The following is a 25396-nucleotide window of genomic DNA, read 5'->3' as shown; positions in this document are numbered from 1 at the left end:
GCCCTCCTCGTCCCGCCCCCCTGCAGACATAGACGGCGAGCTTCGCTCACTCACACTCAGACCCCCTTTCCCCCCTTGTAAGTAGGACAGGGGCGGGAGCCAGTGGCCCTCTGTTAGTGTTGTTTGGACTACAGCTCCCATCATCCCCTCCTCACACCATTGCCATGGGGCTGATGGGAGTTGAAGTCAGGCAGCGTCCGGAAGGCACCAGGTCCCCCAGTCCTGCAAATAGAGGAGGTTTGAGCTAAACGGCGCTTTTGAATTTCTGCTCGACCCTTCAGTATTTTTCCTGAGGGGCTCCATGGCTGGTTTCCTGTCTGGTTCTGCTTCTTGTTGCAGTTTTCGTTTGCTCTGCCGTGCTCTACTGCAGATTTATCCGCCGGTCTAACTATTAGAGCGCAGAGAACATTCAGTTTCTCTTTCCGCCGTCGCGCTTCATTGCATTGTTGGTGTTGTGTTTACAGTTCCTGCTGCTCCCAGATCTCTAGCCACACCTACCTATCGCTTGTTTAGAGTGCCTGTAATATGACACTTGGATCTTGTGCTATACGTACATCCACTGCACTCCATCCTATGACGCATTTACACATGTTCTGAAGAGAGACTGTTGCTCTCCCTAAGTGGCCCCCTTAATCACTTGAAGAGAGTGGAGTACTGCAGAGGTTTCACCCTAAGATGGCTAGTTTCCACCGTTTTTAATACCTTCAGCTCAACCTCTTCATTATGTGGCACAGCCTTGATTGGAGATATTTTCGGGACCGCAAAGCTGACTTGGAAATTTTTCAGGATTCCAAGATCTTTGTATCATCTTTCACACACCCCTCCCTCTTGACCTCAGAATTGCAAGGCCTTTTTTTTGGTTATGTAACTCAAAGGTCATGGTCTCTGCCATCCATGGGGCCTTTAGGATCTAGGCAAATGGACACAACTGTGCAGGAACATGCAGTTTCATCTCCCAATTTTAATCTGACGATTTGCCTAAATCAAAGTCCTGTTTATAGCCACCAGTCACTGGAACTTGCTTTTCCTGACTTTGGTAACTTTGCAGAGCTACCTTTCCCAAGACTTTGCAGAGCTACCTTTCCCAAGATTCACCCATTCTTCTCTCATTTGTACAAATTTTATCGATTACATTAAAGACAGTAATACTATAAAGAATTAACAGTATGCATGAATATATTCCAGACCCATTTTGCAAAATAATATGTAACTTAATACAGTATAGTCTGTGATGCAGGTGTATCCCTAACCATACATTCAGATGAAGACACCTGTTTGTTAAGTGCACAAGGTCCTTTTTAAAAAGGTGTATACATACACTTAAAACACCTGAGGTTTAGACCTAAAACATGACACATATAGCCTTAAGATACATCCTATGAGATATATAATGTAGTGTTGAGTCTCCCGAAATACTTTAAAACGGTCTCTGTATTTGCTTCATTCCTTTCAAAGGAGCTGAACTGAAGCTTTTCCAAGACTGCGCTTGCTCCACCCTCTGCAGGAAAAGTGAATTCTGATTGGTTAGACACAAATCACGTTTCCGGAATGTGGGTGGAGTCAACACTATTTTGAAAATCCGCATCTCTGGTGTGGTTTCCTTGTGATGGCAAGGGTAACCAAGTGACTTTAAGGAAGAGACGAGAGAGGCTTCCTGATCAAATTTTAAATAGAAGCAACAGTAGGGAGTCTGCAAGGCGTTTTCTACTTATCCGTGTTTAACAGAACTATGATTGTTCTGAAATGTGAGATCTATTTACATTAATTGAAACTGTGCTGCTTTAGAAATAACGGATATCTGAATATAAGGGATGTGTGGCAGCTTTAAAGAGGAGACAGCTTGATGTCGTAGTCCAGTTTGGTTGTGTACCTTCAATTTCCTGTGGGGCTGTTTGCTCTTAGAACTCTCCTTTAGATCTCAACTGTAGCTTCAGGAACTGGTACCTGAATTTGCTTTGCTTTCTTCATCCCCCTCCATTCCCTTTTCCTTTCGTACTGTGCCTATTAGACTGTGAGCCTGTGGACAGGAATGGTCTTACCTTTTAATCTCTGCACAACGCTTTTAAACACAGTGTAAGTGATAATGAATACTTTAGAATCAAGACATTCCTGGGCCAAGGAATTATGAGCATGTGGCCTATTGTGAGTGCATTATAGTAACATACGACAGAGATAATAATTTGGGGGAAATGTATACATTGGCGGAAAGCTTGGGAGCAATAAAGAGGAGATGTGTTTGTGGAAGGTCTTGTAAATTAAGGCGAGGGAGGGAGGGAGGATGGATGAGGTATAACTGAAGGCTGCGAATGGCACATGGCAGTGGCTCAGTAGGGCTTCAGGGAGGAGATACTCTTAGCTCTACCTGCAGGTGCCAGGACTTCTGCATGTCTTGGGCTATAGCCAAAGTTTGCTCCAATCAACCAAAGCTGGTAAAAAAAAAAGGTAAAGGACGGTTAAGTCCAGTCAAAGATGACTATGAAGTTGCAGCTCTCATCTCGCTTTCAGGCTGAGAGAGCCGGCGTTTGTCCACAGACAGCTTTCCAGGTCATGTGGCCAGCATGACTAAACCACTTCTGGTGCAATGGAACACTGTGATGGAAAGCAAAGCGCATGGAAACGCCGTTTACCTTCCCGCCGCAGCAGTACCTATTTACCTACTTGCACTGGTGTGCTTTCGAACTGCTAGGTTGGCAGAAGCTAGGACTTAGCAACGGGAGGTCACTCCATAACAGGGATTTGAACCGCCGACCTTCCGATTGGCAAGCCCAAGAGGCTCAGTGATTTAGACCACAGCACTACCCGCATCCCTTTTACCAAAGCTGGTACTGTGAACCTAACATGAGAAAATCCCTGTCGTGCAGCAGCTGAATCACTGGACAAGGAGAGACGCTTTTCTTTCAGCTGTGGCGCAGCTCCTTCACAACCACAACAACACTTGCTGCCATAGGCCTCCTCCAGGAGGGAGCTCCACCCCAAGAGAGGTTCTGTGCCTGAAGTCAACAGGCATGGTATATACCTTGGGATTGGCAGCAGGCCCCTGAGGATAGCCCCAGGCTTCAGTTTCATTGCTCGCAGTCCTAGGCTTGCTTCTTCAAACAGAGAAGCCTACATTGTTTACTAATATAATGCAGACCCGAGTCTGTGCAGATGCTGATCTCATTGAGAGGTGTGTCGGCCTCACAGACAGGCCTGGCACTGGAGCTAATCTAGATCTTAGCGCTATGGGGATTAGCCTAGCTAATAGCCTTCTGTCTGTGTTTGGTGTTGCAGATCTATACAACTGAGAGCAGCCTTGGCCATGGCCACGGGAGGGAAGGGCAGCCAGTCTAGCACTGCTCATCCCACGAACCGTCTGATCTACGAGAAGTCTCCTTACCTCCTTCAGCATGCCCATAACCCTGTTGACTGGTAAGAGATGCTTACTTTTCATGGGCTGAGAGGAGGGAGGCATGTTGGGTGGACTATGGGGAAAACAAACTTGGAATTTCATGGATGCTTTTCTGCAGGAAATAGAGCCTTCCTCTCCCACTCTCAACTGCTCCCAAGCCTCCTATTCTCCACCTCATTTCGCCTTTGCTTCTACATGGTGCTGTATGACCTCTCCCCCTAAACAGACTGTTTCCAGGAAGCTTCTTCCTTAACACTTTCTGTAGTCTCATCCTCTACTGAAACAAAACTTAGGAATGTAGAGCTATATTTGTTTGCATAACTACCCCCTAAACAGATTTTTGAAAACTTGATTCTTCTTCTTCTTCTTCTTCTTCTTCTTCTTCTTCTTTTTCGTGTGATTTTTCCATTGTTTGAATGATCTTTTATGCGACTCAGTCCTTACTGCTGCTATTTTGAGTTCCGGTTACCATTGTCCTTAAAAAAAAAATGTATATGATGATCTCTCTTACTGTACACTACGCTGAGTACATCTTCTTATAGGGCATAACTGAAACGAATGGATACACAACTAATAAGTGAGTTATGTGACGTTTGTTTGGCTCTGGGCACTGACGTCCTACCCTGAGCTGAGTACACAAACTTACAATGCTACTGAAGATCAGAAACATGTTTGTGATTTATTTTTCAAGGCTTAAGCTCCATCTCTGATGGCACTGAAACTGTTATATCATGGCTTAGTAAGCCTTTTTGCCCGCTCACGAAACCTCATGGCTCCTGCCCTTGTGAGAAGGGATTTGTGGGCAGAAGGCTTTTTCCAACTTGGTTGAGATGTGAGCATCCACACCTGCCCCATGTCCTGCAATACTTCTGCAGTTTTGAATATGGAACTAGAGCCTCTAAATCTGCTGTTGTACAACATGATTCCCCCCAAAGTGCTTGCAGAATAGAAGTGAGATGCTTCCTATAGTTGTTCAACACCCAGAGAGCTACATCTAATTTCTAGTGGTCCATGGGGATATAAACCAACAATCCTAAGTAAGTATAGCTAGTCTTCTGCCAAATGATCCTCAACAGTAACACACAAACACAAACACTAATATGCTAGGAGATCAGCCAGGTGTTTCGGCCTCCACAGCTGGGTGGGGTGTGTCTATAGGTAAATGGTAAAGGTAAAAGACCCCCGGACAGTTAAGTCCAGTCAAAGGTGACTGTGGGGTTGTGGCACTCATCTCACTTTTCAGGCTGAGTGAGCCAGCATTGGTCCGCAGACAGCTTTCCAGGTCATGTGGCTAGCATGACTAAACTGCTTCTGGTGCAGCAGAACACTGTGATGAAAACCAGAGCGCACGGAAACGCTGTTTACTTTCTCACCACAGCAGTACCTATTTATCTACTTGTACTGGTGTACTTTCAAACTGCTAGGTTGGCAGAAGCTAGGACAAAGCAATGGGAGCTCACCCTGTCACAGGGATTTGAACCGTTAACCTTCCAATCAGCAAGCCCGAGAGGCTCAGTGGTTTAGACCACAGCGCCACCTGCATCCCTTCTGGGGTGTGGTAATAGCAGTGTAGCAAACACATCATCTACAGACATAGTGGCAACTGAAAAGACCTTGTGTGTAATGGGAAGGATCAGGGTTTAATCAATGAACTGCTTAATATCAACTGCTTGCATGAAATATAGGCATATTGATTTGAGTGATTATAGACATAAATCCTGGCATATTTCTCCTCTTTCTCTTCCCCTCAGGTATCCTTGGGGTCAGGAAGCCTTTGATAAAGCAAAGAGAGAAGATAAGCTGATATTTCTATCTGGTAACAAATGAACTTCTTTGTTTTATGCTACCCCTGCATGAACATTCACAACTTTAAAAAGCACATGCACATATCTGTGAGTTCATAGAAGCATAGGGAAGAATGTCTCCTCCTCATTTTAATTTTATTCCATTCTTCAGCTGAAAATGCTCCCGGGTAACTTACATACAAATGAAAAAGCAACAGTGAGGAAACAACGCCTGCTTTCAAGCTTAAAAGACACAACATAAAAAGAAAAAGGGATGGGGAGGGAGAAGGGGAAAACATGCAGACTCCGGTACCAGCTCTGATAGTTACAGTTCTTGTAGCAACCAGCTGGCATGGAGGCTGCCCAGGTAGCCTGGCAGAATGGCTATTGCTAGGTTTCAGCTGAGGAACAGTCAAAGGCAGCTGGTCTCTCAGCAGGGCCCATGAAATAGCCTTGCTTCCCTCCTCTCCATCTGCTGCAGCCTGACAGAACGGCTGCTGCGAAGTGACAATGCTTACTTACTTGAAAACTGCTCGAAACATGAAACAAATGTTTGCGCTTGGAGGAATAAATGTTGTCCAAATTGGGTCCTCATCTGCTGAGCGCCCTCTTGCTTTCAATGAGCTGCTTTCTGGGAGAAGGCGGGGCAATATTTTTCCTGGGCTTGTAGTTTGCATCTGCAAAAGAAGAGCACAGGAAATACTTGTGAGGATAAGCTACTCAGCCTACCTACCTTGTGAAGCTCATAAATTTACTAGTGGAGGAGCAGATCCGGTATCTGGGAATTGCTCCAATTTGAGTTTCAAGCAGATGGAGATTTGGAGCTTGGGTACACGTTAGAGTAATACTGGGAGTCTTGGATTTCTTCTTTTAAGCAATTCTAACAGCACAGGGCTATGCATGTTTACTCAAAAATAAGTGTGCAGAGGAGTGGAATCTAAAAATATTTCTTCCCCTCCCCTGACCTCCTCCTCCTTTTTGAATTTACATTATAAGCAACTAAACTTGTGGAAGTTTACTATAGTATGGGGATAACCCTCCAAGTATTATATGACTATAACTCCCATAATCCCTTGCCATTGGCACTGCTGGCTGGGAATCATGGGAATTATAGTCCAACAACATCTGGAGGTCACCACATTGGGTACGTCTCCTATAGAAACATCTGCTTAGACATTCTCAGTTGCTTGTTCTTTTATTTCCCAGGCTAGAAGTGTTCTAGTTACGTTCTTCCAAAAGGTCACTTTGCTGGGGTTTAGAAGCCTTGCATCGTTTATAGCCAACACTGAGGCATGAAAGGGAAGCTCTCCGTTTGTTCTCATGTTTGTACATGCAGGTCCCACTAGCAAAATGCTTGCTATAGGAAAATTCACTTATCCAAACATGAGGAATTAGTGCTCAAACTTTGCCACACACACTGCAGATTCAGATATCCAAACAGCTGGAAGTGCGTGTAGTATGTGCAGTGCGTGCAATTAAGCAGCCTTAAATAAGCATTACCTTTTGGGTTTTGCTGGTGCATGGCAGCTGTTTTGCCAGAAACTATGGTTGGGAAGGGAGGGGGAGAGATCAGACAAAATAAGGGAGCATTTTTCCCTTCCATGTTTGCCTTTTGCAAGCTTTCAGAGGGTTTTCTCCTCATTTTGGGGTCAAAATTCTGTGGCTCGCAATGCATTAGAAATTTCCCTTAGGAATAAATGAAAATCATCCATTCGTTAGGCGGATGCTCGCCTAACAATCAATTTCTTGAGAATGCATTGTGTTTGGATAGCAAAACCTGTGTGCTTTCTGCTAAAGCAGGCACGACCAGTGTGGTGCCCTTCAGACGAGGTCATACTACAACTCTCTTCTGCCCCAGTCAGCAAGTCTGTTGATGGGGATGATGGGAGTTGTAGTACACCAAGGTTGGCTAGCTCTTTCTTAAAGCCAACTCCTTGTCCTAGCCTGCTGAGTTGCTTGAATTATATACTTTTCTCTTTTGACTTTTCTTGCCACCCACTCCTCCCTGGGTACAGCAGGGCCTTCTCCTTCATCGAGCCTTTCTTTAACCGCCGACGTTTGTTTTCAGTTGGCTACTCGACCTGCCATTGGTGCCACGTGATGGAGCAGGAATCCTTCCAAAATGAAGAAATTGGCCAGATCCTGAACGACAACTTTGTGTGCATTAAGGTGGATCGGGAGGAGCGGCCGGATGTTGATAAAGTCTACATGGCCTTTGTGCAGGTGGGGAGCAGGAACGAGTATAGCAAATGGAAGACGACTGTTGCTCCTAGACTGTTGAAGGGAGCCATATCTTTTTTCCCCCTCCTGCAGGCAACCAGCAGTGGTGGAGGTTGGCCCATGAGTGTGTGGCTAACACCTGATCTCAAACCATTTGTAGGCGGGACCTATTTCCCTCCCGAGGATGGAATTTACCAGGTTGGCTTTCGGACCGTTCTGCTTCGCATCCTAGAGCAGGTATGGAGTCCGGCATCCTGGGTCATGGGATTGGTTGAGGTCATCACTGGAGCAGTACACCGGGGACCACACTGTACTCGTTCCCATAGTGTCAGGCGTCAGGGAATCCGATCCTCCCACGGTAGGCTGCTGGGAATAGATAAGACAGGAAAAGTTATTACCAATATCTTTTATTCAATATTCACAGAGAGAGGCTTAGAAATGCAACCTCTTGGAGTAATGGGTGTTGCTCCGAGTAAATCTCCACCTCCCCGTTCTCTCCACTTCCTCAATCGTCAACAGCACAACCCACCTTACAGTGGCCGCTTAGGGTCATTTGTCTCCAAGCCCTCCTACTTTCTTTCATATATATATATATGTATATATATATATATATATATATATATATATATATATATATATATATTTGCTTTCGTAGCAAATATATATATATTATATATATATATATATTTTTAACATATCATTTTCATATCATATATATATATTTTTTTAACATATCATTTTCAACAGTAATTAAACATACTTTTACATCTTATACAATTTTTTTGACTTCCATCAATCATGTCTGAAAATTTTCTTACATTCACTATTACCTTTAAATCTCGTAACTAATATCTCTATTCTTTCCCTACTTTGCAATATTTCATATACTTCTCCTTACAAAACTTCTTGTAGTCCTACTAGCGTAATTTATTGATTACAGTTGCTTTTCAAATAGTTCATATATTTCTTCCAATCTTCTGTAAATCTCTGGTCCTGCAGGTTTCGAATCCTTCCTTTTATTTTGTCTAATTCTGTGTAGTCCATTAATTTTGTCTGCCATTCTTCTTTCGTCGGAATTTCTTCTTGCTTCTATTTCTGGGCTAATTTGCTCTCCTACTTTCAATGCCCGTCGGGTTCTTGGAGAAGGGGGGGGGGTCTGGAATGCTTTCTAGTGATAACGTATCAGCCAGCTGCTTCAGCTCTGCCTCCTCCTCTCCCATTATTTCCCACTTTGCTCTTCATCTGCCCCTGAGCTATGACCTCCGAAAAACCACTGTTGTAAATCTATACTGTCTTCCACTTCTCTGGAAGGTTCAGGCTGGGGAGGCGGTCTCCGCCACTCCTCCTCTGTCCAGTCCCTGACTCATAGTGAATTGTGTGCTGGGGCAAAGCCCCAGAGCTGTCCTCCTGATGCTGGCACTGCTGTGCTTCATCTGTGCAGGGTGACACCAGCAGAGCCCAATCAGACACCCCTCCCCCTGTGCACCTGTGCAACCCCGTCCTTGCCCCTGCCTTGCCCCAGTCCCACTCAGGAAAGCTGCAGTGGTGTCAGGAGAGTGGCAGTGCCCCAAACATGAGAGCCAGTGTGGTGTAGTGGTTAAGAGTGGTAGACTCGTAATCTGGGGAACCGGGTTCGCATCTCTACTCCTCCACATGCAGCTGCAGGTGACCTTGGGCCAGTCACACTTCTCTGAAGTCCCTCAGCCTCACTCACCTCACACAGTGTTTGTTGTGGTGAAGGAAGGGAAAGGAGAATGTTAGCCTCTTTGAGACTCCTTCGGGTAGTGATAAAGCAGGATATCAAATCCAAACTCCTCTTCTTCTCTTCATACCATCCACTTCTGGCTGGGACTGAACTTTTCGTCTAAAGGCTTTTTAGAGCAGGGGCTGTGAACTGATTTTGTCCTTTGGGGGCGAGTGTTCAGGGCAAGATGAATTAGGGAGAGAGGAGTTGATTAATAGGAATTGGGTTTCGTCACATTTGTCCAACGTGGATAGAATTTGCTATGGGGTAAGAATAACTGGGCATTAACAATGTTTTTCTCCTTTACAGTTTAGTGTGTGCCCGATGGAAGCATCTGGGAACCTAGTTTTAATGAACGATACGTTGGCAAACATTTTTGCGGCTAAAAATGTATAAGCAGACATTTTGGGGCCTGTTCTGGGATGCTTCCGTCGTGTGGCAGTGGCAACTGTAATACCTGAGAACCGTTCAGGGACCTTGTTCACGCGAGTGGGAAAATGTGGACTCCTAGAGAAGAGGAATGGCCCTTCCACTGCTGTGCCAAGCCACACTGCTTTTGATATTTGAAAGCTCCTTTAAAATGGTGGGTGGGAAATGATTGGCCCCTTTTTTTTGGAGGAGATAGGTGGTTGTGTGAGGCAAAAGGTGTGAGTGAATACTAGCAAAATGATGACTTGACTTCTTCCTTGTGCCCCCCCCCCCCCGTCTCCTTGCCAGTGGAAGCGGAACAAAACTAGCCTTATGGAAAACAGCCAGAAAATCCTGTCTGCGCTGTTAGCCAGGACTGATGTTGGGGCTCGCGGGGAGGAAGTACCCCCATCTTCAAAGGAGGTGATGAGCAGGTGCTTCCAGCAGCTGTCAGAGTCTTATGATGAAGAATATGGTGGATTCTCGGAGTCTCCCAAATTCCCTACTCCAGGTTATTCTAATATCTTCCTTTCAAGCTATCTGAGTAGCTCAGGGATGTGTGGCTCTCCAGATGTTGTTGGACTCCAACTCCCATCAGTCCCAAGCCAGCAATTGCCCATGGTCACAGGAATGATGGGAGTCCAGGAACACCTGCAAAGTGATTCCCCATCGTAGCCATAAGAGGAGGCAGCGCTGCATAAACAACCAACCAAGGCTCATTACTTTCCTGCTCATTTGTATTCTAGTCAACTTGAATTTCCTCTTCTCTTACTGGGCTCTTCATCGGTCAACTACTGAAGGGGCTCGGGCACTGCAGATGGCCCTGCACACCCTCAAGATGATGGCCTATGGCGGGATTCATGATCACATTGCCCAGGTATGAAGGGGTGGGGGCAGTGTGAGTTGAGTGGTTTCACAAGGGGACTTTCATCCGTGTGCCATTCTCCATTTCTTGACATAGTTCTGTGTCCATCCACCTGCCTGATTTTGCTCATCACTCCATATTCTTTTTCAACTACCCACTTTCAGAGGAAGGAAGATCTGAGAAAAGGTAATAACAGATGCAGTGTTGCCGTGTAAAACTAAAAAATGCCCGGAAATGGCTGTAAAGTGCTGCTGGAAATAGATATAAAGTGTTGCATCTTTCTGAGTTACAGAGGTGTACCCAAGAGATTCTTGGGTTTAACAGCAGGCAGTATTTTACTGAAGAAACTGGTCCAATTCAAAGTCATTTTATCTATTCCACCCCATTCATGTGTGTAGGGTCAACTTGGTTATAAACACCATTATCTAACAATTTTTAGATCCCAGTGTGTGTGTGTGTAGTTTATTTTAAAGCTGAATTCCACAGACACACCCAAACTAAATCCTGTTGGGTCAGATTCTAGGAAGATATAGAAAGGATAATCTTCTGGAAATCTTTCCGAGGGGCAGAGGTGTATCTGCAGCAGGGCCTGTTGTGCATGGCCTGCTCCAGCTTTCACTTGTATCTAGCAGTAAGTGGTCCATAGGGTTCCACATGATCCCCTCCTCCCTTGTGGATGATGGACATTGTGGCAGTTCTCCTGTGGATGAGCATCACACCACTGCAGGCTTGGTTGTTCTCGGTGGCTTCAAATCACCACCAGGTCCATTGACCCCTTTGCTGGATGCCCTAGTCCAGCGGTTCTCAACCTGTGGGTCCCCAGATGTTGTTGGACTACAACTCTCATCATCCCAGAGCTCTAGGGGTGATGGGAGTTGTAGTTCAACAACATCTGGGGACCCACAGGTTGAGAAAGGCTGCCCTACTCTGTTGAATTGAGAGGCATGGGATACCTGACCACAGTTACCACTGGGCAGAAGTGACGAGACGTTTCTTCCCCTCTCTTGGCCGCAGGGGTTCCATCGCTACTCCACTGACCAGCGCTGGCACGTGCCTCACTTTGAAAAGATGCTGTACGATCAGGGGCAGCTGGCAGCAGCCTACGCCAAGGCATTCCAGGTACTTCCTCAGCTCAGATTTTTGCCTCAACGATACCCTGCAGTCCCCTCCTTATTAGTTAAGGCCAGAGGAAGCAGCACTCATCTCAGCAAAAGAGGCAGGCAGGAAGCAGAGCAGGATGATGCTGGGATCATGACGCTGCTGTGCCAGCACCAGGGGGCAGCATTGTTGGGCACCTGCTGAGGTTCACAATCAACCACCAGTGTTTCCTGGCTTTGCCGGCCCTCTGGTGTAATTCACTTGCCCTCTCTGAGCGTGCAAGCCAGTGGCCAAAGCAAGAAGGCAGAGAAGAAAGCCCCTTCTGCCAGCGCAGCGATTTAGTTGAATCCGGCCCTCGCTTCTTAACCTCCTCACATTTTCGGCCTATCACTGAGATGACATAGAGGTACAGTGGTACCTTGGGTCAGTGGCGTAGCGTGGGGGGTGCGGGGGGGGGCGGCTGCACCGGGCGCAACATCTGGGGGTTAGGGTTAGGGGGCGCAAATCCACGGGTTAGGGGGTGCAAATTACTTGCCTTGCCCCGGGTGCTGACAACCCACGCTACGCCACTGCCTTGGGTTAAGTACTTAATTCATTCTAGAGGTCCGTTCTTAACCTGAAACTGTTCTTAACCTGAAGCACCACTTTAGCTAATGGGGCCTCCTGCTACTGCCGCGCCGCCGGAGCACGATTTCTGTTCTCATCCTGAGGTAAAGTTCTTAACCTGAGGTACTATTTCTGGGTTAGCGGAGTGTGTAACCTGAAGCGTATGTAACCCGAGGTACCACTGTAAATGTGATTCGCCGGCTGAAAAGCAGGAGGTTTGGTGGGAAGAATACAAACACTGGGCTTCTTGAGCCTGATTCCCGCATCCAGGGACTCGTGCCTTCATTCAGAGGAGAGGAAAGGGAGACGTTTGTTGTTTTTTGTAGGCCATCTATGGCAACAGAGGGAGAGGATGACACTTGGTGGTCAGCAGGCGGGGGGGGGGGGGTGAGGATCCACGCCTTCCTTTCTTCCTGCAGCTGTTCTTGGCAGTTACATGGCACCTCAGGAGCGTTAACAAAAACTGAGAGCAGAGTGTTAATGAAAACTTGGGCTTTGTGGAACAGGCGGAGCTTTACAGAGGGTTGTTGCGGGGGGGGGAGCGGGGAAGAGAGAAGCGTGAAATGGTTCCCCTGGGCAAAGGCTGTGGCAAGGGTGCTCCGAGATGGAAATAATTTGCTGCCCCTCCCAGGGAATCGCAGGTGCCTGCCTCTCTCAGTGCTGCTTTCCACACAACAGTTCCACAAGCAAGTCCAGCCACCGCTGTGCTCCTCTTCCTTAGAAATTGGGACGGAGAGCACTTGACCATGGAGAGAAGGTTCCATTTTGTTTTATCCAAAGGGAGCCTTGGTGCTGGAGGAGGACGGAGCTGGGCAAGCCACACACAACTTGCCATGCCCACCCTAAGCTAGCCTGCTGCCCTCAAGTGCAATGGAGGACCTTACTGTGTTGCCAGTGTAGAAGGTTCAGCTGCCAGTCCAGCCGGCTTCTGTACGTGAAATTGTGGGGAGATGCCATCTTGCCCCTCAGGCTGCCGAATGCCTATGGGCCCAAATAGCAGTTTCTCTTCTGGAGCAAGTAGCACCTTGCAAGGGGACATGGAGGATATTTGTTGGGAAAGCAGAGTGATGATGGGTTTGCAGGATTAGGGTGCATTAAATCAATTTGCTCTCTGGGCCTGATCCAGACTGAGAGGGCCCATGTCTGCTTCTTTCTTTCTTTCTTTCTTTCTTTCTTTCTTTCTTTCGATAAATGAATCAATACGACCATACATGTAATACGTTGCCTAGGATGGTCCTGAGGGAGTCAGCTGTTGGGAGTCACTAAGCTTTCAAACTGTGCCGAGACAAAAACTTATATCTCTCAGTGAATATGTGGCTTAGCTGAGGCAGAGGGTTTCCCCCACTAGTTTTGGGAATGCTGAGTGTGTAAGGAAATGAACTACTTGGATCCTTAAAAAATAATAATCTTGGTATGGTTTCTGAGGATTACAAGTTAAGGGTCTCACCATATAAGCCTAATGATGTGCCTTCTGGTTTTACTGTGTCTGACTTGGCACATTTTATATACTCTCGGTCTCTTTGTGTTTATAATTTAAGCAGAAGCATAAACAACTATGCCTGTTTTGGGGTTTAAAATTCCATTATAACATTTTTTGGATTTATAGTAGTGAATAAATTTTAAGGAGCAATTTCAAGGGGAGGTCTAGTCTTGCAGCATTAGAGTTTCTGGACATTTAATAGCCAAGCTGAATTTTGGCAGGCGCAGTGTTTTGGGCTCCTGTGGGACTGTGATGTTACAAGCTGGGCCAACTGAAATGTTCTCTTCTGCATACTTGTTAAAGATACAGTGCTCCAGTATTGAAGGCTGGCCATCCCTCCTTTAAATGGAAGTAGCGATGCCATTTCATTCCTGCATTGTCTCCTGTGGTGCATATGATACTCCCCACCCCTGTTTTCCCTCCTGCATCATGCCTACAGCTAATTCCTCTCTGTTTATGTTGAAGGCAGGGCCTTCTCTCTGGTGGCACCTTCCCTGCAGAATAGCCTCCTGGGAGAGTTTTGCCAGGTTTGTTCTGTCGGAGCTCGACAGAGAGTTGTAAAAATATTGTTGTGTGCTCCCTAATCTCTGAGCAATGAGAGACTCCAGGGAGTTTGCTTGCCTTGGAATGAACGTCTCTAGAGACACTGGTGGCTTTAGGATGTATGGCTTTATATGCACAGATATACAACCTGATCGTAAGATGGTAGGGCTCACAGCATCAACTCTTCAAACAGATATTGCTTCCTCAATAGATTTCTGCCCTCCACTCCAAAGCCATAGCTTAGCTTTCAGCACAGATAGCCTCTGTGTCTTTTCAGCTCCCAGTTCCAGAGCAGACTAGACAAAAACTATTGGACTATTGTTTTCCTACCTGCTAAAGGCCGTGGCTCCCAGACAGGTTTTGGTGGGAGAGATTAACCTCTCCTGAAAGAGCATCACCAGTCAGTTGTCTCTATGGCAACATATCCGTACTTCACCAACTTTTTAGACATGTAAATAGATGCCTAACAGACTTGCCCAGGCCCATTACCTTAACGGAGAGACTGGTTTGGTCAGTCCCTTCTGCTACAAATTCCCACAGGCTTGGTTGGGCACAAAGGCATAGTCAAAACCAGCCCCCCATCTTATAACAATATTGTTCATTCTTCCAGGCTTTTGTAGGGAGGAGGAATGTCTCATTGATTCTGGCGCATATATTTTAGCTGTGTCGTAACATGTTTTGTGAGTTTCTAAGTCATTTAAATCTATTTATAGTCTACAGATGCAGTGCTGTGTACTGTTGATTTTAATTGCAAGAGACTTGGAGGGCTCTTGAGGCACACTGGCCAGAGCCACCTCCAGGGGGTAAATTTCTATGTAGACACCTCTGAGAGCACGCTGGGCACTCTGTAAGAGTTGCTACTGATGTGGTCATGGCTGGAGGTGAGAGCTTTCATGCTGAGCCAGTCTCCCCCTCCACACTAATTTAAATTGCTCATTACCGGGCTCCCCAGATTTCAACAGTTTGAACAGGATTTGCAGCTGCGGAATCCACAAGGGCTTTGAAGCCAGAAAACTACCCATCTGCTGCCTCTCCTTTCTGATGATTGGCTTCCCTGTATCCTGAAATAATATTGGGTAGCCCCATTTCACATCCGATCATCCGCTTCTGGCAACCTTCAACTTATTCACCTTTTAAAGAAAGCAGCTTTGAGAGAAATTTACATAAAGGTGGGAGTTGTGTCCATCTGTCCCAAATTCTGCAACCGGAAAGCCGAAATCCCATAAGAATAAATCGTACAGATCAGACAAATAGGAACAGGCAGGTGTAAAGTTCCCAGGTTAGTCCTGCTGTGAAATTCAAGTTCTTGCATATCATTATTGGGTTGTTGCTGGGGTTTTTTGGCAAGGGATCGGTGTGGCATTTGGGGCCAGGATGTGTACAAATTGGACTGGAAATCCATACGGACAGGTATCAGTTGCAGGTCCATCAGCTGCACCTATTTTGATGTTGTTTGTTTCTGAGCTTATAGCAGGGATGTGTTTGCATGCAACGTACATCTTAGCAGAGCCAAGAAGAGGGCATGTGTCCTTCTCAACCAGTGTCTTTCATTTATTTACTAGGCAACAGCTGCCCCAATGCACTGGGGGCTGAATGACCTGGGCGTGATTCCTCCTCAGTATTCAACATTTCTGCTGCACAAAGATTGTTGAGACTGCATTGAGTAGCGTTGAGATGCCAACCTAAACTGTACCTATTGATTCTAGCAGTGATGTGTGTATGTGTATTGTGGTCCAGAGATGGGGCCCAAGCTAATCCCATTGTGGGTTAACATCTTGTGCCATCCTCCTCTCCCATTTGATCTTTAAATCATAAGCTCCCTTTCCCTTTGCAATCTTCCTTGTGTCTTAAAACAGATCTCTGGGGATGAATTCTTTGCAGACATAGTTGCAGACATTCTGCTCTACGTTTCCCGGGATCTGAGTGACGGGGTAAGCTATCATCTCCAGGGTCTTGTCTTGCTGCTGTTAAATGTGGGTTGGACTTTGAGTCACCAACATCCATGTGGAACTGTTGCAACTGCAGCAGGTTCAGTCCTTGAGTGTAGATATCGTAGCTTTAGCACATCCTCCCACCAAGCCAATCCAGAGCCTTTCCTCATTGTTCCCATTCATTTTTCCTGGGGCAAAGCTGGGCTTGTTTGGGATCTACGCTTAATGATGTACCCTCTGATAGGCTTAAACAGAGGATAATTTCTTTCAATGTTGAAAATGTCCATGATGGGTTATAAAAGTACTTCAAACAAAAAGACTTCAAATACTCTTAAAACAATAATTGTTGCAAGGGCCAAACCACATGTTACGTGCAAATTCTGACAGCTGCTTTGGGTGAGGGTGTGATGGACAGGGGAAGGGTTAAGCTTCCTCACCTCTGTTGCTTCTCTGGTTCAAATTACTCCTCCCCCAAGCTGCTTTGCCTAGAAAAAGCAGCTGCTGGAATTTTACTATACAGGCATGTGTATAAGGTGTAGTTCGTTGCTAAAAAAGTATTCTCAAAGGGGATTTCCAGGAGAGCAGCTGTTTTAATCTGCTGCAGCAAAGGCAGCACAGAGTCCCCTAGCACCTTAATTCCATGCTGTGGGACAGGATCATGACAGTGAAAGTAACTAGACTTTCTTAATTGGACCACTCCCAGATAGGTTGATGATGCCATCACTGGTGTATTCCACATGTGTGTCTGCTAATAGTGGTGCTTTGTTTTTCAGTCTGGGGGGTTCTACAGTGCAGAGGATGCAGATTCCTACCCCACAGTCCAGTCAACAGAGAAGCAAGAGGGTGCATTCTGTGTGTGGACAGCTGAGGAGATCCGGTGGAACCTGCCAGACCCCATTGAAGGGATCCCAGAGGAAAAGACTATGGCAGATGTCTTCATGCATCACTATGGAGTTAAAGAGGACGGCAATGTGAATCCAATGAAGGTGAAGTGGGAGAGAAGGCACAACCTGGGTGGGAATTGTTGTGCTTCCCATCAGTCCTGATGTCACAGGCACTGCCCAATACATGCCTGTGATGCTTGGGAAACTCCAATTTTTCCTCTGCTGGTGGTAGGATGAGCACTCTGCCTGACTCATAGATGAGGAGCTATTGATGCTTTCCAACTTCAGGCAGCCTATAGATCTTGGAATTCACAAATGCTTACCAGCAGTCTCTAGACCCGAATTCTTCTTACATCAGGCACCAACCCGAAGAGCTGGTGTGAAGCAGGGGCTTCATTAATGATATGGGACGGCAGAGGATTTCACTCCCTGGAAGATCTGATATTGCATGTCCTGTTCACATCCTTCTTCCCCTTAGCATGCTAACCCCTAAAGATGGTAATCTGTCTAGTAACATTTGATTATGCATCTTGGCATTGCATACGAAACACTACTTACATTTCAGATAAGTGAGTTACAGTTATCCATAACTACTCACGACTGCCAGGAATCGATCCTCCCCTGGCTTTCTTTCCCCTGGAACACAAGCTCACTCCAGGTCACTTGGACTGCTCTGCTCCCTTTGGCTCCAGCCTCCCAGCTGCCCCTTAGAAAAGGAAGTAGGAAGAGGCTGCAGGCAGCCTGGCCAACAGGGTCTGGTTGGGGCTCTTTGGCTAGGTCTACAACCTGCGTTTTCAGTCTTTTGCTTGCTTGACTTCTTTGCCTTGCAATTCTGCCTGATCCTCACCCCCCACCCCACCCCCAATTATCCTCAGAAGAGGAAAAATTCCCAGTGGCCCCACTGAAGCTCCCCATTCCCTGCTAAGCCATAAGAGGAGGGGACATGGTGGTCTTGATTCAAAGGCACTGTGGGACACATCTTGCCTCCTTGTCACTGAGTTAGATCAACATTCTTCAACTATTTTATTTTATACCGAGAAAAATAAGACACACACAAAAAAAGAAGAAGAAACAAGAAATAGTACCCATGTAAAATGACAAAAAAGATACTGTGTACATTACAAAATAATAATAATGGGGAAATTGTTCTTGTAGTTAACCAGACCTTAATCTGTTATGGTATTTGTAAAAATGAATTCCAAATATCGCTAAATTTATCCATCTTTTAACCCCAACTTTCAACATGGGACCCTCTTTTAATTTCCCCTATATATGCCCCTCCTTTTTTGCTTTTCTTTTGTGTCTAGTTTCTTTCTTTTTCCCCCCTACCTGCTCCTCTGGCTCCTCCTGCCAAACCAAAGTTACCAAGGGAGGAAAAAGGAACAATTCAATGGGATGGGCATTGGAGGCGCAACTCATTCTACGTTGCCCCAGTTACTGGCCTCAACTCACCAGTGAGTTAGAGGAATCCCAATGGCAGGGGCAGCTAGGGATGCTAACCCAAGTCTCACTTGGAGAGAATGCCGTCCCTTCCTGTTCTCCATTGTTGGGTTTTCCTTTCAGGACCCTCACAACGAGCTGAAAGGGAAAAACATCCTGATTGTGCAGTATTCCCTGGAGCTCACAGCGGCCCGCTTTGGACTGCAGCTGGAGCAGCTGAAGACGCTGCTTGCTAAAGGCAAGGAGAAGCTCTCCAAGGCTCGTGGCCTGCGACCACGGCCCCACCTGGACACCAAGATGCTGGCGTCCTGGAACGGTGAGGTTGCTCTTGCGCTGAGCTCACTGCCATGCATTCACATGCAATCGGCTGCACAGAGGTTGAGTGAATGGGTGGGAACTCACAGGCAGTATATCAGCTGAAATAAGTTCTTCCATGATGCAAGCTGCTGAGCAGATATGCCCTGATGCTGGAGGGACGGTTGCTGATAGGACCAAAACTGCCTACTGTTTCTTCCTTATTCTCCTGCCCTTGATGTATACTCTCCACCCAAGAAGGTAGCTCTAGACTCTAGACTTAGGAAAGGACCACTATTTTTCTGAAACTCTTCTCCCCATTTCCCAGCAGGGGGCAGCAGAACCTTTCTCCTGTTTCCCCTCACAGGGGCTTTGAAATAATCTTCCTTTAACCTGTGCAGCTGCGGCATTACCCTTGACTTTTCACATTCTATAAAAGGGGGCGCCCCTGTCTGTTATGGAATAAAAGATACACAGACATACAGCGGGGGGAAAGAAGTAGAGAAACATGCCAGCCTCTTGGGAGAGAATGTGTGTGTGTGTGTGTGTGTGTGTGTGCTCAAGAAAGTGGTTCCAGAATTCACAGAATTCTCCTTTCGGAAATTGTCTTGTGCTTTCCGCTCGAAAGAGTGTGCTTATTTATTTATTTAAAAAACAAAATAAAACACGGAGGGAGAAATGGCTTTCAGAGCTGTGGAGACTGGCTGGCTGGTTATCTGCGGCTCAGGGCAGATATTTTGCCAGCTGACATCTTCCACGGAGGCAATATGAGGGAAATGTTTGGCCTCTCCTTCCAAATCCATCATCATCATCATCATCATCATCATCATCATCATTATGTATGGGGTAAAAGGATGATGCATTTTTTCACCACGGGGTACCATGACTGTGCACTCGGTGGTAAGTCAGGCCCTGGAGAACGATTGCTTGCCTTCATTCACCCACCCTGCCTTCAGTGAATCTTGGGAGCTGCCATTTTGGTGAGAAAGTGACTTGGGCCTGTTAGCAGCATGTCACACCACGCCAGCCTTCCGCATCTGCTGAATATCAGTGAAACACATTCTCTTCGTCAAACACATTTGAGGGGTGTCAGTCGAGCCCGAGGCCACGTTGGTGCCGCTGCGACACACTGACTCTGCCTCCCTTCCTCTCCCAGGGCTGATGATTTCCGGCTTTGCTCAGAGTGGGGCCATCTTGGGCAAGCAGGAATACACCGACAGGGCCGTACGCGCTGCTTCCTTCCTCCGGCACCACATGTTCAGCGCCATTACCGGGAAGCTGCTCAGAAGCTGCTACCGGGGCCAAGGAAACGCGGTGGAGAAGAGGTATGTGTCCTGCGATGACAGGCAAGCCTGTAAAGAAGGGGTAGGAGGGGCCCAGGGCTCTTTGGGTAGGCGGCACGGGGGCCGAAACCAGCATCGCCACAGGCAGGGCACTGGGATTGGTTCCACCGCTGGGTCTCCTCAACCCCAGTGCTGAGCCTCTGTTTCTCCTGTGGGGAGAAAAGCTGTGAGATTCTGCGATCAGGTTCTGCAACCGGCAGAATTTCCAGGGCAAAATGGAGAGAGACTTCAGCGTTCCCTAGAGCTCATTGCTTTATTTCCCCTGGCCCTTCGCTGCTGCCCTTGCCTCTTTCCTCAACTTCTTCCTCCACCTTGGCCCAAGTAGTGGGTTCAGCGTTCTTGTACTAGCGTGGGAAAACTGAATAATTTAGGCTCAGGATTACTTAAGGACTTCCATACCCTGTACAACCCAAGTCAGTCACCAAGATAATCAGGGGGAGCACTGTTTCTGGTTGCCTATGGGCCAGAGTTGTGCCTTCATGTTATGGGCCCAGTTCTGTGGAACTCCCTCCCACAAGAGGTTAGGCAGACACCATCCCTACTGAGTTTCAGGCGCCAGCTCAAAACCATTTTATTTCAGGAGGCCTTTGCACCCAGAAGGCTTCTCAGATGTTTTACGGGTCTCTTTTATTTTAGATTTTAAATTCTTGAAGTTTAAATTTTTTGAGGTTTCATTCATGTTTTAAATTGTGTATATTTTGTTGTAAGCCGCTTGAGACCTCCCTGGTGAAAAGCAGCCTGTAATTTTTAAAAAAATAAATGAAGGCTTCTGCAAAATAAATAAACAATAATTTCCCTCACCACCTCCAAAAATTATGCTACTTTCCTCATCTTAATAAATAAGCGGACTTTAAAATCAAGTCTGCTGGCAACGCAAATATTGCTTGCAGAAATTTAGTTACTGTAGTTCTTGCAATGCTGAACATGAAATTGGGAGTTTTCACTCTGGAAGGACCTTTTTCACATGAATCCAGACCTTTGGCTCTGACCTTAACGCTGCAGGTGCAATCACTTCGTTCCATTGAGCAAAGTGGCAAAATTCCCACCGCTATTAATTAATGGCTCCGGATTGCAACCGGAATGAGCAGGGGAGGACGTGATCTTCATAGCAATGAGCAGAGCTTCTGTCTTCCCAGCCGCCTGTGCTTTGGCTCCTTTCCGAGTCACTGGGTGGCCTGTTAAAAAGTGTCTACATATGTTTACTAACAAATAGGCATTTAGTGCTAATGCTAAATATAAGAACTCAGTGTTTACGCAGTGACCTTGTTTGCACATAACACTAAGGCAATCCATGGCTTTATTCAAATGCTTGGGCTTCTGGATCGCGGATGAGCTAAGCCATGGTTTGGCCTTGGGCTGTCGTCTGAACCTGGGCTTGTGGTTTGCCTTGCTCCACCCAAACTATGAGCTGTATCCAAGGCTTGCTTTTGTTTTACAGCTTCTAGTTTGTCTAGAAGAGGCAAACCATGAGCCTGGGGTTAGGCAATATGCTAAACCAAACCATAGCACAGCAGGCACAGGATTAAAGGTGCCTCCACATTTCTCTGAGCCATAGTTTGGCTTGGTGTTACGTGCCAACCAAGCCGTAAGTGCTTCAAAGCAGAGTTTCTCAACCTTGGGTCCCCAGCTGTTGTTGGGACTACAACTCCCATCATCCCTAGTGGCCAGGGAACACTGGGAGTTGTAGTCCAAGAACAGCTGGGGACCCAAGGTTGAGAAACTCTGCTTTAAAGCGCCCATATCCTATATCCCTTTGCAAAAACTTTGTAAAGCATGCTGAGTATTAATACCCTGATGTTACGGACGGTCGGCTGGTGCTGAAAGTGGCTTAAAAAGGAGCCCTGCTGCTTCAGACCAAAGGTCCATCTAGTCCAGTGTTTCCCAAACTTGGGTCACCAGCTATTTTTCTGGACTACATTTCCCATCATCCCTGGCCACTGGTTTTGCTAGCTAGGGATGATGGGAGTTGTAGTCCGAGAACAGTTGGCAACCAAAGTTTGGGAAACCTTGATCTAGTCCACCATCCTGTTTCCCACAGTGGCCCACCGGAGGCCTCTGCGATGCGAGGGCAAAAGCTGTCTCCTGCTGTTGCTCCCTGGCAAATTGGTAGAGAGAGGCCTAAGGAAGCATGCTCCAGGCCAGCCAGCTGAGCCCATGTTTCGCATGGCACCAGACCCCTTGTATCCAATAGGAGAAGCACAGACATGAATTCCACAAGGAGAAGCATGTTTGTGTGAAGATTAAGGACAGGTGCAAAGGAATGTAGTGCAAGATATGTGCTTTAGAGAAATAATACATACAGTACAGTCATACCTCATGTTGCGTTTGCTTCAGGTTGCGTGTTTTCAGGTTGTGTCCCGCGGCAACCCGGAAGTACCAGAAAGGGTTACTTCCGGGGTTCGCCGCTTGCGCATGCGCAGAAGGGCAAAATGACGTCACGTGCATGTGCAGAAGCGGCGAATCGCGGCACGCGCAGACGCGGGTTGCGTTCTTTTCAGGTTGTGAACGGGCCTCCAGAACGGATCCTGTTTGCAACCAGAGGTACCACTGTATATGGCAGTAGATAAAAGATTTGAATGGAAACAGCATGGAAGTAAGGCTGGACAGTCTTAAGGGAACATCGTGTTTCAATTGAATTGAATTTGTTAAATGGTTCGAAAACTAATTAAAAATTATGAGGAAAGGGAAAGATTTGGGCAGGTGCATGTACGCTAGCCGGCCCAGAACACAGGCATATGTGTCACAGCTTGAGCTTCCACCAAGGGAACCCCCTTCCCTGCCATCCCTGAGAAACGAAGCCAATCCCTGGAGGGGGCGGTTCCTGCAACCCCCCTTGGCATTCCTGGCACCGGCGCCTTCTGCCAGGTGGCAAACGGATGTCAAGCCTTTGGCAGCAGAAGCTTCGGAAGGTCCCCCGCCTCCCGGTTCCAAGCAAAACCCTCATCCCTGACTTACTCTTTCCAGGAGCCTGCTCTCCTCTTGAGCAAACACAAGCGAAGCTCGTGTCAATAGAGATTAAGACAGTCGTGATTTGCTTGGCTACTTAATGCTAATAGTGCCTTTCCGCTGCATGTCAAGCTGATCTTTGCTTAACTGGTTAGCAAATTGAGGTGGCGGGAGAAAGGCAATGGGGAGGGCCGCATAAAGGTGATCCTGTGTGCTGAAATGACATTTGCACCCACCTTTTTGAGTGTCGGGCTCCTTCCAGCAGCAGAGTAATTTACTTTCCCCTGTCTGCACAGCCTCTTCAGTTGGGGTTGAAGTACGGTTCTTCCTCTTTGCCCGTGAGGCTGAGAAGAACAGTGGTAGAGCAGCTTCATTGAAAGCAGCAAGGTTCCTAGGTTCAATACCTCGTATGCCCAGGAGAGGCTGGGAAAGACTCCCAGCCTGAGAGCCCAGAAAGGTGCTGCCAGCCCATGCAGGCAATACTGATGTCGGTGGGCCTCACTTGTTCTAACTCGGTAGAAGGCTTCCTTCCTAGGTTTCTGTGCAGCATATTGGGTGCTCATATGTCCTGAGTAAAGGAAACATAGAATCATAGAGTTTTAGAGTTGGAAGGGACCCCAGGGGTTGCCTAGTCTAGCCCCCTGCAGTACAGGAATCTCAGCTGAAGCACCAGCTTTATGGAGGACTCTATAATAATAATAATTTATTATTTATACCCCGCCCATCTGGTTGGGTTTCCCTGGCCACTCTGGGCAGCTTCCAACAGACTATTAAAATACAAAAACCTATTAAACATTAAAAACTTCCTTAAACAGGGTTGCCTTCAGATGTCTTCTAAAAGTCTGGTAGTTGTTCTCTTTGACATCTGGTGGGAGGGCGTTCCACAGGGCGGGTGCCACTACCGAGAAGGCCCTCTGCCTGGTTTCCTGTAACTTGGCTTCTTGCAGTGAGGGAACCGCCAGAAGGCCCTCAGCACTAGACTTCAGTTTCCGGGCAAAATGATGGGAGTGGAGGCGCTCCTTCAGGTATACTGGACCGAGGCCGTTTAGGGCTTTAAAGGTCAGCACCAACACTTTGAATTATGCTCTGAAATGTACTGGCAGCCTACCTCTGAAAGGGCTTTGCTACCCCACTGTTTCTGACTGGGAAGGCAGAAGCCTCTACGCAAAGGATGGGGGACTCGTGACCCTCTGTATGTTGTTGGACTACGATTCTCGTCACCCCTCGCCACTGGCCAGGGCAGTCCAATAGATTCCCCTCCAGTGTTCTTTAACTGGCTATGCTGTCTTTCCCAAACATTGCGGGCAAAACAAAAGAAAGAGCATTAAAAACCAACCAGCCAACCAACCAACCAACCATGTATTTTTAAAGTATTATTAGCCATGCTAGCTGTGGGGTAGGGATGGCAGGTCTTAGCTAAGATAATACATTGGGATAGCATGAGAGTGGATGCCCTCCACCTGCCGTGCCCATTAGGTTAGTTAAACAACAAACTTATTTTAAGATGACGCGGCGCCATTGCATTCTTGTGGCCCTGTGCAGCTCCATCCATGGCTTCCTGGAGGACTACGTCTTCGTCATCCAAGCACTCTTTGACCTTTACGAGGCCTCGCTGGACCCGAACTGGTTGGAGTGGGCTGTGCAGCTGCAGCACAAGCAAGACGAGCTCTTCTGGGATCCAAAGGGTTTTGCCTACTTCTCCACGGAGGCTGGCGACCCTTCCTTGCTCCTGCGCATGAAGGATGGTACGTGTTTCCCCTCAGAGACGAGACCGTCAGGCATGCAACCCCCCCCCCCCTCTAGTGGATGAGCAAAAGCCTTAATCAAGTATCCGGGTTTTTCCTTTAAAAAATATTTTATTAATGTATGGATAGCTTTCTGACAATCTATAAACATACCATAAAACAGCTGACGCTCTCCCTTATGGAAATAGGTTCAACAGCAATACAGTGGTACCTCAGGTTACAGACGCTTCAGGTTACAGACTCCACTAACCCAGAAATATTACCTCGGGTTAAGAACTTTGCTTAAGGATAAGAACCGAATTCGTGCAGCGGCAGCGGGAAGCCCCATTAGCTAAAGTGGTGCTTCAGGTTAAGAACAGTTTCAGGTTAAGAACAGACCTCCAGAACGAATTAAGTTCTTAACCCGAGGTACCACTGTACAGTGGAAAAGACCATTTCATCCAGCTAGGTCTAACTTTAAAACAGTTTGAGTAGGGTCGTATGGAAATGCTGACAGGTCCTTTCCTGGTGTTTCCAGTGCCTGTGCTTAAAAACAAACAAACCGTAAAACTAGTCTCTGTGCTTGATATAAGCCCACATCCATCTCCTGAGGCTAACGTGAAGCCTTGCCTCAGGGAAATGTCTCCTCAATCCACAACCCCACCTCTTGCCCCACTTTCCAGCCTTCAAAGATACAA

General features: G+C 46.9%; 1 protein-coding gene across 6 annotated transcripts in view; it reads left to right on the top strand.

Moving 5' to 3' along the window:
• Positions 1–25396, top strand: part of SPATA20 (spermatogenesis associated 20) — a 48356-nt gene that overhangs the window by 781 nt on the left and 22179 nt on the right. For 2 of the 6 annotated variants that reach the window (XM_083727957.1, XM_083727960.1), the window contains exons 2-13: positions 3271–3408; positions 5140–5204; positions 7241–7395; positions 7486–7629; positions 9854–10055; positions 10291–10421; positions 11424–11528; positions 15993–16067; positions 16841–17053; positions 18515–18707; positions 19842–20010; positions 24517–24719. In XM_083727957.1, coding sequence (XP_083584083.1) covers positions 3271–3408; positions 5140–5204; positions 7241–7395; positions 7486–7629; positions 9854–10055; positions 10291–10421; positions 11424–11528; positions 15993–16067; positions 16841–17053; positions 18515–18707; positions 19842–20010; positions 24517–24719 — 1793 coding nt within the window. Of the gene's footprint in view, positions 1–180; positions 238–1545; positions 1941–2014; positions 2074–3270; positions 3409–5139; positions 5205–7240; positions 7396–7485; positions 7630–9853; positions 10056–10290; positions 10422–11423; positions 11529–15992; positions 16068–16840; positions 17054–18514; positions 18708–19841; positions 20011–24516; positions 24720–25396 lie in introns of those variants that run through there. The other 4 variants (XM_083727961.1, XM_083727959.1, XM_083727962.1 and 1 more) reach the window with 4 other exon arrangements.

The sequence above is a fragment of the Podarcis gaigeae genome (assembly GCF_964106915.1).
Source record: "Podarcis gaigeae genome assembly, chromosome: 2".
Lineage (NCBI taxonomy): Eukaryota > Metazoa > Chordata > Lepidosauria > Squamata > Lacertidae > Podarcis > Podarcis gaigeae.
This window is presented reverse-complemented; position numbering and strand designations above follow the sequence as displayed.